Source organism: Ipomoea triloba, chromosome 10, assembly GCF_003576645.1.
Source record: "Ipomoea triloba cultivar NCNSP0323 chromosome 10, ASM357664v1".
In the NCBI taxonomy this organism is placed as follows: domain Eukaryota; kingdom Viridiplantae; phylum Streptophyta; class Magnoliopsida; order Solanales; family Convolvulaceae; genus Ipomoea; species Ipomoea triloba.
Genome location: NC_044925.1, coordinates 558,145 through 574,919, shown reverse-complemented (window position 1 = coordinate 574,919; position 16,775 = coordinate 558,145). Strand labels below are relative to the sequence as shown.

The window sequence follows — 16,775 nt, the reverse complement described above, 5'->3', positions numbered from 1 at the left end:
TATATATATATATATATATATATATATATATATATATATATATATATATGTATAGTGCGATTGGTCGGTTAAATCTGAGCCATTGATTTTGCTTAAATCAACATCCAGGATTACTAAAATTTTTAAAAAAAATGCGGTGACAATTTGGTAATTTTTGTATTTAGATCGAAATTTAAGGTGCATTTTTTCCTTCTTAAGGTGCGTATTGTTGTGCTTAAGGTGCGTGATTTTTGTACTTAATGTGCATGGATTTTTGTACCTAAGGTGCGTGGATTGCGTGCATAAGGTGAGTACTTCTTAAAACTTAAGGTGTGTACGTGATTTTTGTACTTAAGGTGCGTGGTTTTTGTGCTTAAGGTGCGTGATTGTTTTGCTTAAGGTGCGTGGTTTTATGCTTAAGGTGAATAATTGTTGAAACTTAAGGTGCGTCAACATGAAGCTTAAGGTGCGTGTTTTTGTTCTTAAGGTGCGTTGTTTGTGCTTAAGGTGCGTCAGTTGTTGAAAATTAAGGTGCGTTGGCCTAAGGCTTTAGGTGCGTGGTTTACCTTCTTAAGGTGCATTGTTTCCCTTCTTAAGGTGCGTTGTTTTTCTTCTTTAGGGTGCGCCCGTTTGAAATGTAATGTAAAGAAATGATTTGCTTGCTTTATCCACTAACTTGAAGCATTGTATTTATAGTGTAATAACCGAACAAACTTCCTCAACCAGACCACTCATTAACTAAGAAAAAGTATTGAAAAAAAAAAAACTAAGAAAAAGGGAGGTGAGTTTTTGGAGTTGACGTGTATCAACATAACAACAAAATTGTGGACAAGAAAAGTCTATAATGATCCACAAAATTAGGAATGAACAAATGACAAGTCTTCAGTTTTGAATGAATTTCCAACAATCCCTCACACAGTCGAAAAGAAGGCTAAAAGAATAATTTCAGAGCGATATACAAGAGATGATCTTAATGTCAGTGTTCGAAAACATGAACTTACATGTAGTGATAGTGTGTAATTTTCTTTCCGAGAGTGATATGAATCTTAAACTCGCCGGTTAGACAAATTTTGAACTCAATGCACACATCAACTCTAAGTTACAGGTTCTATAAAAGTCTAACTCTTGACTTCTTATAAATCTCTTAGTATTTAGGTTTGTTACATCTATCTGACTTTCAGTTCTCAACACATGCCAAGTCTATTTCAATATAGACTTTAAATATATCAAATTTATCTCAATATAGACCACGTATTAAAGGCTACCGAGTAAGCAATGGTTATTTTTATTTTCACAATTTTCACAAATTTGGTGTAAGTATTTCCATGATTTCGTTTGACCACAGAAGTGGTATGCATCATGAATTCTTTACCTCACAGGTTTTAAACTCATCTCCGTGATGTTTCAAAGATGGTCTTTCTATTTAGACGACCATTTGTGAGAGGATCTGCATTATTTCTCTCAAATTTCACATACTCCATTGTGATTACTCCGTTTGTAATCAATTGACGTACCGACTCATGTCTGACTCTTATGTGTCTTCTCTTTTTTCATTGTAGACACTATTCTTTGTAATGCAAATAGCAGTTTGCGAATCACAATGTATAGGTATGGAAGGTATTGGACACCACCACAATATAATGGCACGTCTGGCAATGCTTTCATAGTTGATCTAGATATACAAGATTGTTTGGTTAATTTCTATGATATGATTGCTCTGCACATTGTGAACACATATTCACTAGTGGAGTTGACATCCTCACTATGCAATCTTTTGCAGCACGCAGTAGAAGACATCGAAAACAGATGGAGTCGAACGATATTTAATGTATTTTGTTGGGTTTTGGTTTCATCAGTTTATGTTGTGTCTGTTGGCAGTGCTGTCTTCTGTAAATGGCAATAAAAGGGTTTGTTATTTGTATTATCCATTATGCAAAATTACCATTGAGTTGTAACTGAATGTAAAGAACCTTTAACTGTATATGGATCATCTGGATCAGGGTTTACATGATGGGCATGGTGGATCCTGATCCACTATATAATTCGTCCATGACGAATATTAAATCGAGACTAATTATGTCCGTGTTCTGTTGAGTAAGACCTCGAAAGATAACAGAGCACTCATTCTCTCATGGGTTTAGAGGGAAGTTGCATTCCCAGGACTTAAACCCAAGACTATTAATTAAGAGATAAAAAAAAAAACTCATAGCAAAGGTGACTTTTGCTTATGGGTATCTGGTTACTTGAAGCTTTTGTTACACTATATAAATTTGTTAGGATCAAGTGGTGGTCACTATACCAAAAGTTATAACTCATAGCAAAGGTGACTTTATTTCCTTATACGGTCACGTTTTCAAGAGGTAGGGTGTTAAACTTGACCCTTCATTAACTTCCCCTAATAATCCCCTAACCACCAATTGTGGGATTTGACCCTTCACCGGCTGACGCCCAACAAAACTAGTGTAATTCCAATGCCCAAATACATTTATGATTACCCGATTTCCTTAGCCAAGGACACTGAAACTAATCATGTCCCCATTCATGCTGAGTAGGACCTCCAAGGGTAACAAAACACTATCTCTTTAATGGGTTTAAGGGAAATTGCATTCTCGGGGCTTGAACCCGCGACTTGTAATTAAGAGAGAAGAAACTCACGTCATCTCATCCACACACCATGGATAAATGTAAAAGAATTACATATGAGAAATATGTACAAACATTACTTTAAACCACTGCATAGTCTGTTGAAAAGGAGGCAAAAGATAACATACAAAGACTATACAAGCCAGCATTTGTCCTAAAGAAAGGTATTCAAAAACTATCTGCTATGGCGCTAACTCGTCTTCAAGGCTATACCTTTGTTAACTATCTTGAAACTATCCTGTTTTTCTCTATAAAACTTGTTGCAAAATATAGTAACCGGTATGGTTGTTGTTGTTGATCAACTTATTGCAGTTCGAAAATAATGCGCTTTTCAGCCCGCTTTCATTGTCAATTTACCTCGCACCTTGTGTGGCTCTTCGAGGTTTCTTCTTTTAGCGTTCCTCTCTTGCTCTGCAACCTGTTCGTGGGAGAAAACGAGAAGGTATCATATCAGATGCCTTGAAAAGGCGACGATAGGTAGCAGAAAGAGGTCGGATCGAAGATTCATACCACGTTGGAAATGCGTTGCAGGTCTTCAGTGATATCAGAAAACTCGGGCCTCAACAATGAATCTTGGTCCCAACATCTCTTGAGCAAGTCTGCTAGCATCGGATGAGTGCCCTCGGGGATTGTAGGCCGTAGACCCTGTTGGTTATGCCAGATAAAGAAGTCTAGTATTCGAGGGTAATCATAATCCCCGGGGGAACTAAAGGGGGAACGAGAGGCAGATTGCTCGCCTTTAAGCGAGAAATCGAGAATCAATCCTAGAGGAGATTAGGAGACAGAAATGAGCAAAAAATATACCTTTTGAGACACACCAACTGCAGCTTGCAAGGGAGTTAAGTGCTCGTATGGGAGCTGAAACATCAACGAAAACCAAAAAACGAGATTATAAGCACAGCTAGAAGACTCTAAGATTGACGTTTCATAGAAAGTGAAATTGCACTGAACAAAGCAGAACCTTTCCAGTTAGTAGCTCCCACATTAAAATCCCGAAGCTGAAAACATCGGCCTTATGATCATACGGTCGGTGGCCAATAACCTTCAAAAAACGAGAACAGAAGAACAGTAAGCATGGTGTTACGGTATGCAGAACCCAATATTTTCCTTTTAAGACGAGTTCATTTATTAGCAGAACAAAGAGAGAATTCGTTGAAAGAAGGTCTAAACTAGCTCACCTCGGGGGCCATCCAGCGATAAGTTCCTGTTTCAGCAGTCATAACCCCGGATTCAACTTGCAGTCTAGCTATACCAAAATCAGCTATCTTCACAACCTGCTCATCAGAAGCGCTAAGCCCTTTCACATTCTCGCTAAATTAAAATATACGAACTTCAGAAAGCAAGAAACGGATTTGTAACAAGCGGGAATCACTTGCCAGATTTTCATCCAATAAGAGATTCGCAGCCTTGAGGTCCCTGTGAATTATCTTGTTCCCATGCAAGTAGCTCATCCCCTTTGAAACATCGATCGCAACTTTCAGAATGGCCGGAAGCTTGAAAACTCCCTTCTGTTTATGCAGGAAATCGTACACACTTCCACCCGACATATATTCTGAAAACACGAAAGTACAGAACAACGTTTTAACATTTACGGTACTTAATTATCAAAAGAGGGGTTATCAAGAGTACTCTTAGTTTGATTGCAGCCCTAATTTAGAAAAGAAACATATCAGACATGATTTTCTTACTAAAAATGTGAAGGGAAACAATTATTTTGGGTATATAACATGAAGGGAATTAGCAATTGCGGGATGGATCTTTATTAAATAAAATTCCTAGAAAGACACGGGTTTGAACACAACTCAATAAAAGACGTTTTACAAGCTTCCGTAGAAGCTGCAAAGGATTAATTACCTGTGACAATACATAATAGCGGAGGTCTTGTACATGCACCAATAAACTGGACAATGTTTTTGTGGCGAACTTTTCTGAAGCATAAACAGTACATGGCTACATCAGACAAATTGAAGTAAACGAAGCCATTTAACTCTCCAAGTAGCTAAAGATCAGAGATTTTTTTATTTTTTTTTTTGGGGTGCATAAATTGAGAATTTTTGGTAAAAGTATCATGAATGCTATCAATATAATAGTGGAATAGAAACACGGGAATTGCAATTGACCTTAATATGTAGATTTCTTGTGCGAAATCTCTCTGTGTATCTTCATTTATCAACTCGGCCCGGAGGACCTTGATAGCCACGTCCTGACTGCGGAACGAACCTTTATACCTGTCGATAAAATCGCCAATTAGGAAGGCGTTTGGAGAACATAAAGTTGCAGATTGTTAGAGATTTGTGACTGACACATCTCCAGATGTAATCTTTCTTTCGAATTTCAGCAGTTTGGGGTCAATTTCCCAGACATCAGTTGCATCGGGGGCAACCTCGGAGTGGGGTTTAAGCCGGTCCAACTCCACATCAGGAGATATAAGATCTTGTCTCGACACAGACTGGTTCTGCATTGTCCTCGAAATTTTAAAACCCGAGAGAAAGAGAAAAAAGAAAAGAATAATAAATCAATGATAGGCCTGCCCGTTGCTTACCTCGAATTCTTGAATTTCAGCCACGAGAGAATTTTTTAGCTGATCGATTTCCTAGCGGTTTGCAAAGAAAATATTGTCAACTATTTCCAACCTACTAAGCAGAGAGGGACCTTAAAGTATTCGGGAATGTTACAAGTTGTACACAAGAAAGAATTTATAATGAAAAACTGAAATAATTTGCAAATTTCGAACTTCGATCTGGAAGACCAATACGGGAAAACTACCAGCAAATGTTCAACGCAATTTCTCTTCTTATATGAGTAAATTTTCTTCCCTAATTTGAAATTTCGCAAAAAAGTACCTCGTGTGCCCAGCCATCTACAACAAAAACATCCAAGGAGTAACCATCTGTGGTTGAAAAGGCGTGAGCTTCTTGAATGTTCAACCCATTCTTGGAAAGTAAGGAAGTCAACTGAAACGAAAATCAGATCAGCATTAATAAATAAGAATGTACCAAAAATAAATCATTGGCCCGAAAAAACGAATGTAGAAAAACTCCACCTGACTAAGGAGCTTTGGCTTGTCTAGTGTAGAAATCGTAAGCTCATGCAAATTCCTGCAAAAAAAACAGCGGGGAAAAGAGAGGCAGGGATAGGTCCCGTGTTGTTTAATAACGATGGCAAGACTCGAGACTTGCATGCAAAAGACAGTCTACAGAGAGGCATATATTAACATACTGAAAAACGTACGAAAAAATAGAAAGCAGCATATAGGAGTAAAAAACGAAAATCTAAATCTGGAGCAAACCTTTCAGAATATTACCGAAATAAGCGGGAGTGTCCACTCACAGCACTATTTCCATCTTCAACACACGGTTTATTGGCGTCAAAGGTGAGTCCTAAGTTGAGTGTCAAACCAAAGGCAAGTGGAGGATGAATGCTGAAAATCAAAGGTTAAAAAAAAAGGGAATAAAAAAGAAAGAAATTAAACAGTTTAATTATACAAATTATAATAAATTAACGATGTAAAACAAATAAGAGTACAAAGTTCTTTGAATCTTTATGCCTCTACCTGCCATGGTCATCAATACCTTGGGCAGCCCCTCTCGTTAACGAGGAGCAATGAACAGAGTCCCCGCAATTTGCATCAGAGACGGGATGCATCTGAATAGCAGAGGAATTCTCGACAGTCAGCATATAAATCCATCAAGTGACCATCCAATTATGCTGAAACTAACACGATTATCAACAATCTACATGAACGTTATTATAAAGACGGGTAGAAAGAAATAAGGATAGCTATCACCAAATCATTTGACTTTTGGAGCTTAAAACTAATCCCAATCCCTTCACTATCACCAACTACACTTCCGTGGGGCCCCAGACAAAACCTTGTGGATTTTAAGTCCCCAGAATATATTTTACACTTCCTCCATGAGCACACAAGATTTCTCCGAATCAACAGAGCAACCGGTTTTCATATACTACCTGCACGAGGCGAACTTCAATCGCTGGTCTGGTTCTTCGGTTTCGTGCCAAATGCAACAACTTCTTGTGCATAATAACATCTTGTGCCCTCTCAGTATTCACATCCAACGCATACCTAACAACAACAACAACAACAATTCATTAGATAACTATCAATGATGCCAACTGGAAAATCCACCATATTCTTGCATCAAAGTTCCACCAAAGTGGCAAAATCTAATCAATTAGACATATCTCAAGAAATTGGCAAGTAATTCATCCTAAAGATGCAATCTTTTTAGCTTCTCTTCCCCAGAAATACACCATACCATCATCATTCAAGCTATACCTCTTACACACCAATGATCATGTAAACAAAGAACCCCAAAATCATGGCTAGCCCAACCAAGTCGATCAGTTGACTTGGTAACCATAAGATTCCAAGCTAGCTCGACTCTCAGTAGGAGCAGTCTATTAGCCTTCTTGATTTGAGCTAATCAGCTATTGACCACCTAAGCTGGTTTACTTCCTTGTTATTTGTTTTTTGCCGGCTAAAATCACAATCAGAATGCGGGATTTATCCCGTGCACATCTCGGGCACCCAAAAACAAAGCACATAATATACATAGAGATATAAGCCATTAAGCACATACATAAATACACACATATATATAGTATATATACTCCCCCACCCACAATAAAACACACAATTAAAGTCAATGCTGAAATTTGAAGAATAATTCACTAAAATCACTTTAATTAACTAATCAAAAACCCAAACAAGAGCTAGGGCTGGGGTATAAAACACCCAAAAAAAAAAAACAAAAAAAACGCAAAGGTACCTAAGAGGGAGCTTAGAGAAGTGAGTCCACAACTCGTCCTCAAAACCGGGTTGACTCGCCTCCTCGTTACTGGACTCCCTGAGCCTCCTAAGCACATCATGGAACACCTCCGCCTTGCCTCTCCTCTTCCGAGCAGTCTGAGTCGTCGGCGCCGCCTCGTACGGCGGCGGAGGCCTGTAGTCATTACTGCTGCTGCAACTCATCACGTCCTCCATAGCCACAACAGATAAACTAAAAGAAGAGAGAATATACAGAGCTGATTCAGATCACACAGCCAGAGAGATAGAGAGAGAGAGAGAGATAGAGAGAGAGTTGTTGGAGTTGAAATGTATATTCTGTCAGGATTCTTGCATGAACTTACAAAATTATAAAGAAGGCCGGAAAGGTGAACAATGTGACAATATACATATAATATTCCAAATGGTAAATTACTAATATGCTCTTTCAATTATAGTTTCTTTAAGTACTCAAATTTGTACATATTTTAGTCATTCAAATGCTTAAAATAGCTAAAAACTTTTGAATGAAATAGTATATCGAAGAAATTTGATATTCAATGATATTGTTGAATGAAATTAGAACTCAATAACCAAAGGGATAAAAGCATTACAATCTAGGGGTATTTAAGTAATTTACTATATTCAAAATGAATTTTAATATAAAAAAAAAAAACTAACTAAAATGTAATGGATTTAAGTGCCATATAAAACCAAACGCCTTTCTCTGCTGCTCAATTTCGGCTTCCACCGCCGGCCTCCGGCCGGAGCTCTAATGGAGCTTTGAGCCGGCGGTTTTGGTCACCTTCTACGTTTGCTCTCGCTCTTCTTCCGCCCCGGCCACTGTCGCAGGTCCGTCCGCCTCCGACCACCGCCATAGATCTTCGTCTTCCGTTTTCTTTCCCTTTGAATAAAATAATAGTAGGTAGGTATTGGGGTTTGTGTTGGTAGTCTCGAACTCCCAATCCTACTTTGACTTTACCTACTTTTTATTTTCTCTATTATTGTGTTTTCCTCTCGTTACTTTCACGAGCATTTTTCATCTCGTTACTTTCACGAGCTTTACTTTCACGAGCATTTTTCATCTCGTTACTTTCACGAGCTTTTCATTTTCATTAGCATTTCATCTCGTTACTTTCACGAGCTTTTCATTTTCATTAGCATAAATCGTTTAGTTTGGTTTCAGCTTTTCATTTTCATTAGCATAAATCGTTTAGTTTGGTTTCGGCAAGTCATTTTCATTAGCATAAATCGTTTAGTTTGGTTTCGGCAAGTATTGATTTTATCCTGGGCGAGCAAAAAAGAATGATGACGAAGACCCATATTTTTTATGAAGCTTTAAGCTCCTTGAAGGAACATAGCTTCCTAGTTATGAAACAGTCTGCGATTCAAGTTTTCTATAGCATAGTTAGAAAAGTTGTTTCTATGTCTGACTGTAAGGAATGGTTTACCATTTCATTGATCGTTGATGTAAACGTTTTATGTTATGAATTAATGGAATAGCTACGTTTACTTTCAAAAAAAAAAAAAAAAGTGCCATATAAGAGGTTGTAGGTTCGAACTTCAGTGAAGACGATATTCATTCTTTGTACTTCAGTAGGCTGAAAAAGTAGTTATGAACAAATATTGTATTGTACTACGTAATAAAGTCCGCAGTACTCAAAAAAGTGGGAGAATTTAGTACTTAATAAAAATTTAAAGACGTCATGAGTTTGATTCTTACTAACACCTTCTTAATCGAGATCGTCACACAATGTATTCTTAGTACAGTGCAGTTTACTTTTACAGAGTATTATTTTTACCAACACCATCGTCTCAGTCTAGTTAGTCACATAACGTCCTCCTACTATGAATTTATTTAGTGCACGTACACTCTTATGTAGTGACTGTGAATTTCTTTCATCACCATAATAATAATAATAATAATAATAATAATAATAATAATAATAATAACAATAATGGGACAAAAGAATATATATTACCATTGGCTTATTGTTTGGGGAAAAAACCTCAAACTTTTAAATTCAAACAATTGTACTTTCAAATGGATGGAGAATTAATTAAAGATTGAATATATAATAAGGACATAATTAAACAACTAAAAATGGTATTTATTTTAATTAACAAAGTTTAGATATAATTATTATAAGTTATTAAGGTTTGAAGCCTTTGCCACTCGTGTGTTTTGTTTTATGAAACTTTCAAGTTTAACTAAAATTAACTAAAAACAACGGATGTATCATATAGAATAAGACAAGTAATAAATACAATGACTGTTTATTGATTGCTAAAATTAGTACAAATTTAGTTAATCAACTTGTTAAAAACATGCACGACAAAATTATAGAATCATCTCGAAATTGGAACATATCTAATCTAAAATTGTATAAAAATTAAGAATTATATTACATGTGTACTTCTAAATTTTACTCCATCACTTTTACTTTATGACGTGGCAAACAAAGAATATGATATTTTCATCATCTGGGTCCCCAAAAAAATCTACATCAAAGATTTGTAAGAGGAGTAAAAGTTTAGAGTAAAATGTGATAATACATGTAGTATTTTCTAAAAACTAATTATTGTAAGGTTTGTGATGGGACAACCAAAACTAAACGTACATCGAGTAATATTACAAAGTACATGAAGTAATACTATAAAGTGTACTGAATAATACAATCAAGCGCACCAAGTGATATGTAAAAGTATAATCATTTTTCACATACTTTTACATATCATTGAATGNCACGAGCTTTTCATTTTCATTAGCATAAATCGTTTAGTTTGGTTTCGGCAAGTATTGATTTTATCCTGGGCGAGCAAAAAAGAATGATGACGAAGACCCATATTTTTTATGAAGCTTTAAGCTCCTTGAAGGAACATAGCTTCCTAGTTATGAAACAGTCTGCGATTCAAGTTTTCTATAGCATAGTTAGAAAAGTTGTTTCTATGTCTGACTGTAAGGAATGGTTTACCATTTCATTGATCGTTGATGTAAACGTTTTATGTTATGAATTAATGGAATAGCTACGTTTACTTTCAAAAAAAAAAAAAAAAGTGCCATATAAGAGGTTGTAGGTTCGAACTTCAGTGAAGACGATATTCATTCTTTGTACTTCAGTAGGCTGAAAAAGTAGTTATGAACAAATATTGTATTGTACTACGTAATAAAGTCCGCAGTACTCAAAAAAGTGGGAGAATTTAGTACTTAATAAAAATTTAAAGACGTCATGAGTTTGATTCTTACTAACACCTTCTTAATCGAGATCGTCACACAATGTATTCTTAGTACAGTGCAGTTTACTTTTACAGAGTATTATTTTTACCAACACCATCGTCTCAGTCTAGTTAGTCACATAACGTCCTCCTACTATGAATTTATTTAGTGCACGTACACTCTTATGTAGTGACTGTGAATTTCTTTCATCACCATAATAATAATAATAATAATAATAATAATAATAATAATAATAATAACAATAATGGGACAAAAGAATATATATTACCATTGGCTTATTGTTTGGGGAAAAAACCTCAAACTTTTAAATTCAAACAATTGTACTTTCAAATGGATGGAGAATTAATTAAAGATTGAATATATAATAAGGACATAATTAAACAACTAAAAATGGTATTTATTTTAATTAACAAAGTTTAGATATAATTATTATAAGTTATTAAGGTTTGAAGCCTTTGCCACTCGTGTGTTTTGTTTTATGAAACTTTCAAGTTTAACTAAAATTAACTAAAAACAACGGATGTATCATATAGAATAAGACAAGTAATAAATACAATGACTGTTTATTGATTGCTAAAATTAGTACAAATTTAGTTAATCAACTTGTTAAAAACATGCACGACAAAATTATAGAATCATCTCGAAATTGGAACATATCTAATCTAAAATTGTATAAAAATTAAGAATTATATTACATGTGTACTTCTAAATTTTACTCCATCACTTTTACTTTATGACGTGGCAAACAAAGAATATGATATTTTCATCATCTGGGTCCCCAAAAAAATCTACATCAAAGATTTGTAAGAGGAGTAAAAGTTTAGAGTAAAATGTGATAATACATGTAGTATTTTCTAAAAACTAATTATTGTAAGGTTTGTGATGGGACAACCAAAACTAAACGTACATCGAGTAATATTACAAAGTACATGAAGTAATACTATAAAGTGTACTGAATAATACAATCAAGCGCACCAAGTGATATGTAAAAGTATAATCATTTTTCACATACTTTTACATATCATTGAATGCTATTTTAGAATTACATATGTTGAGTGCACTTCTAGTATATGTATCATTGGACTCACTCTAAAGTTTTGTTTGATGCTCTTTGCAATTGTGTGCGGTGCACATTTAGTACTTAAAAGTTTATAATATTTACGAAATTATCACTACGATTTTCATACTTTAGAGACGTCGGTAATTCAAACTATTATATTGTTTGTCCCTGCATACACACACACACATAAATAAAGGCGTGTTCAAATGAGAATAGCCCCTGCATTAAAAAGTGAATATTGACTCCATATATTCATCATGGTTGAGACTAACTCGCCCTTTTTTCCTATTTTTTCGCAAACCCTCAACTGTTGATCTATTCAAACTAATGAATCTTATTAGTTCTCACTTTTTTCTCACTATATATATATATATATATATATATATATATATATATATATATATATATATTTATTTATTTATTTATATTCAAATGTGGCCGCGCCTTCCCATGCAATCGGTACGGAATACACCACTATATATACAAATATACTCTTAGAAAATGCACAAAAACACCAAAAAACACACCACACATCCAAAATAATGAACCATAACTCTCATGCCCCTAATGGTGCATTTCCTAACACTGTGTGGTATATATTTGCATACCTAATGCTCTGTTTTTTGGTGATGCATACCTAATAGTGCATATTTGTGTTGTGCATTTTCTAACATGGTGTATATTTGTATATATAGTGGTGCGGACGCACTGACCGTACGTTAAGGCGCGGTCACACCTGATTATTAACTCTATATATATATATATATATATATATATATATATATATATATATATGCATGATGTGTGTTTGGAAATGGATGGTAGCTGGAAATGGGGTAGGAATGAGTTGAAGGGATTGACGTGGATTCAAACGAGGAAGTCACGCTTTGCTTATATCACCACCATGTCTGGTTCTTGGGAGTTGAGGGTTAACTAGCCTTTGTTTAATCCATTATATCATCATTTCCACTTCATTCATGATACATTAATTATTCATTTTATATTTCCATTCTTGTTGTTGACAATTATGAGAGCCAAAAAATAATAATATTCATTTCTTGCCCACAATAATATTCATTTCCTTCACACTAAGGACAACCGAAACTCCGGCTGCCTTTAACACCGATCGGAGAACTATATATAGTAAGTCTATCACTTAATCTCTATCTCTTTGTGTTGACGTGCGAAGTATTCTAATTCAATTTTAAATTTTCAATAAAAATTGAATTAATTTTGATATTTTAAGTTTGATATCTTAATCAACTTTGCTATTTTACATTGGAATACAGAGTTAGAGAATGTTAGCGGATAGAGCTTTCAGTAAACTAATTGTGTTCGTGTTCAGTAAGCGTTCGTTTATTAAGGTATAATAAACGAAAATAAATTAACAAATTTTTGAGTTCGGTTCATAAACGAATTGTTCGCAAACATTGACGAACACGTTTGTTATTAATGTGTTTGTTAACTTTAACGAACATGTTCACGAACATTAACGACAACTAATGAACGCTTAACAAACGAAAACGAACACGATTTTTAAAAACATTAACAAGCGAACACAAACACTCCAAAAATCTTAATAAACGAACACGAATAATTTCAGTTTGTTCATACTGTTCAATTTGTTAACAGTCCTATATATACATAGTATTATATTATATATAATAATTTTTTTTTGTTGCGTTTACATACGTATTCTAGTTGAATTCTAAGTTTCGAATAAAAGATACAATGAACATAACATTGTTATTTTAAGATAGAATATGGAGTACTATATACAGTGAATATGATCTCTTTGCAATTACATGCGTATTCTAGTTGAATTATTCTAAGTTTCGAATAAAAGATATAATGAACGTAACATTGTTATTTTAAGTTAGAATATGGAGTACTATATATAGTGAATATATATATGATCTCTTTGCAATTACATGCGTATTCTAGTTGAATTATTCTAAGTTTTGAATAAAAGATATAATGAACGTAACATTGTTATTTTAAGTTAGAATATGGAGTACTATATATAGTGAATTTGATCTCTTTGCATTTACATGCGTATTCTAGTTGAATTCTAATAAGTTTCGAATAAAAGATACAATGAACGTAACATTGTTATTTTAAGTTAGAATATGTAGTACTATATATAGTGAATCTGATCTCTTTGCATTTACATGCGTATTCTAGTTGAATTCTAAGTTTCGAATAAAAGATACAATAAACGTAACATTGTTATTTTAAGTTAGAATATGGAGTACTATATATAGTGAATCTGATCTCTAGCTTTGCATTTACATGCGTATTCTAGTTGATTCTAAGTTTTAAATAAAAGATACAATGAACACAACCTTGTTATTTTAAATTAGAATATGGAGTACTATATATAGTGAATTTTTGATCTCTTTGCATTTACATGCGTATTCTAGTTGAATTCTAAGTTTCGAATAAAAGATACAATAAACGTAACATTGTTATTTTAAGTTAGAATATGGGATACAATAAACGTAACATTGTTATTTTAAGTTAGAATATGGAGTACTATATATAGTGAATTGTTATTTTAAGTTAGAATATGGAGTACTATATATAGTGAACCTGATCTCTAGCTTTGCATTTGCATGCGTATTCTAGTTGATTCTAAGTTTTGAATAAAAGATACAATGAACACAACCTTGTTATGATTAAGTTAGAATATGGAGTACTATATATAGTGAATCTGATCTCTTTGCATTTACATGCGTATTCTAGTTGAACTTAACTTTTTGATAAATGATAATCAATTATTTTTAAGGTTAAAGTAAAAGATACATTACATATTTCTAATTTCTTTTTATTTATCAAAATGATATATATGCTATACCCCAATCAACAGGTTAGTTTAAACAATAATAGATCTTCTTATAAAATATATGTGTATGTGCATACAAAACTACAAAGTGCATTCAAAATCTGCAATTCTAAAAGTGCACCATATAAAACTACAAAATACATTTAGTGATATGTAAAAGTGCATTCAAGACAGTTGCACGTTTGCATATCATTGGATGTAACTTATAGTTTTACACACACGATGCACTTTTGGCGTTTAAAAATTTATGCTATTTTTCTAATTCATGCATGTTGTGTCATTTCCATTACTTTAGAGTCATTGATTATTTCGAACTAACCATTTGCATTAATCTGCAACCATGGTATAATTTGCCCACTCCATTTTTACTATTGATGTTTTGGAATATAGTATCATGAATTATTTATTTATTTTTTTCCATATGCCGCTAGCTAGCTTGCTAAGACATTAGTTACGTTGGACTTGTATTGAAGTATATAATAGTTGAAATTATTATTATTGTTGTTATTGTTAAAGCCTCTATCTCCCATCCGTTACTCATCTTTAATTTATTTTGTAACACATCATCCAAGTCAAATATCTTTTCTCCCCATTCCAGCTAATAACTAAGAAACTATGGGGTGTTTGATCGGATTTAAATACTTAATTAGTAATTTGCATGAATTTTAGTAAAAGTAGATTTTTTTATTTGATAATAAATGAGAATCGGATTTTAAATCAAAATCAGATTGGTAAGTATATATTCTGCTTATGCGGAGATAGAGTCAAACATATAAATTTGTGATTGCTAATTAAGTCGTTAGTTTGATTAACTTGGTTGGCGTTGCCACACTTAATTTAAGGTTTATTATTATAGTTGCAAATTTAATTTCGTAAAACCTTTAATCTGGTCCTTTTTATATATATCGGACTATCGGTTATCTATCATTTAAAAGACATTTATCAGTCTTTTATAATTTACAAAATATCTTCTTTTTTTTGGGTAGTAATCAATTACTCAATACTTAATTATCTTTTGAAAGATGTTTATGATTCTTTTGGTATGCTTTTTAAGAGATTAAAGTATATAGAATAAATATAACCACATAGTCATTTTTTTAATGGACAAAATACACATATAGCAATTTTACGAAAGAGTGCTTTATTGGCATTGATGTCTCATTATGTCACGAACAGAATTAGTCGTGATCTTAATTGACTGATTTAGAAAACTTATCGTCAAATAAAAAAAATACACATATAACAATTTTTGTTTAATTTACTATGGCATTTTATAATAGGGATAGATGGCCGCGAAGTGATCTGAGGAATATGCAAGAGGTATATTCCTCGTGCCCAAGCCTGATTCCTATCCCAATCTCCACTCCCACTCTAGTCATCACGTCCAACGAATATATATATCTTTCGTCCCCACACCCGCTAGGAATTATGCGAGGGCGGGAATTCTCTGTCTCGACAAAATTTCACTAGGACGAGTAATCTCTGTTTTTTATATTAATTATACGAAGTATTATTTATGAAATCATATGTATGTAATCAAAAAGTTAAACATCTAATAAATTAAATTTAAGGAAAAATTATAATTTATGCTACTCACAAATTTATCAATTATCATTGTTACTTGAATTATTAGTGGTGTAAATGTTGTCCTCTGAGGAAAAACGAAGAAAGAAAATGGAGAAATTTTTTTAAACTACTACTCGTACTTTTTAACTCACAACTAATCCAATGGCAAGAGCCATTTATATACACACACACACGACACATGTAGATTGTGATAACATAGACAATGAGCCCAGCTCCTTAAACAACATTAATTTGTCAGAAAGCCCCACCTGGATTCCTTCGATCCTGTCATTTTAATCGGATAAGATGCTTCTGTTCATTCTCTCTCTTGCCTCATTTTCCACTCAAAAAGATTCAACAGACTGCAACTTATAATGGAGATCAACCATTGGTACGTGATTATTATTAATCATTATTTATTTTACCTCATGGTTGAAGATCAGATGACCCATTCTTTTCCAGCTTTGCTATATATATGTACATGTGAATATAATGGTGGGGTATATGAAGTGCCCTTGGAGGGGGACCAGAAGGTGACTGCAGATCAAACTATATATACTTACATATATTCAATATAGGAGTGTGGGGTGGGGTGGAAGGACCATGATGTCATAGTTAGTGTACATATTGTTGTTAAATATAAGTCATGTTTACTATA

The 16,775-nt window shown here is 33.7% G+C and overlaps 1 protein-coding gene across 2 annotated transcripts; it reads right to left on the bottom strand.

Moving 5' to 3' along the window:
* Positions 1–2,640: 2,640 nt before the first annotated feature.
* On the bottom strand, positions 2,641–7,748 carry LOC116033689 (serine/threonine-protein kinase STY46-like). 2 transcript variants are annotated; one of them, XM_031276446.1, is made up of 16 exons: positions 7,413–7,748; positions 6,592–6,706; positions 6,176–6,267; positions 5,927–6,043; positions 5,666–5,720; positions 5,466–5,576; positions 5,165–5,215; positions 4,926–5,077; positions 4,743–4,850; positions 4,477–4,550; positions 3,999–4,174; positions 3,801–3,896; positions 3,584–3,664; positions 3,427–3,480; positions 3,133–3,267; positions 2,641–3,040 (listed from the first exon to the last, which is right to left on the bottom strand). In XM_031276446.1, exons 1-16 carry the CDS (start codon positions 7,625–7,627, stop codon positions 2,954–2,956), a joined length of 1,719 nt encoding a protein of 572 aa, XP_031132306.1. In that variant the 5' UTR covers positions 7,628–7,748; the 3' UTR covers positions 2,641–2,953. The 2 variants fall into 2 exon arrangements, with proteins under 2 accessions (XP_031132306.1, XP_031132307.1); XM_031276447.1 differs by lacking the exon at positions 7,413–7,748 and having other exon boundaries at positions 6,176–6,330; positions 6,592–6,701.
* Between the last annotated feature and the right edge of the window lie 9,027 nt (positions 7,749–16,775).

Excerpts from the sequence above, each read along its gene's own strand:
- LOC116033689 (XM_031276446.1), bottom strand. The coding sequence starts at position 7,627 with ATGGAGGACGTGATGAGTTGCAGCAGCAGTAATGACTACAGGCCTCCG. Across the intron at positions 5,577-5,665 it reads AGCCAAAGCTCCTTAGTCAG|TTGACTTCCTTACTTTCCAA; the intron begins GTGGAGTTTTTC and ends TTTTCGTTTCAG. Across the intron at positions 3,481-3,583 it reads GGGAGCTACTAACTGGAAAG|CTCCCATACGAGCACTTAAC; the intron begins GTTCTGCTTTGT and ends TTGATGTTTCAG.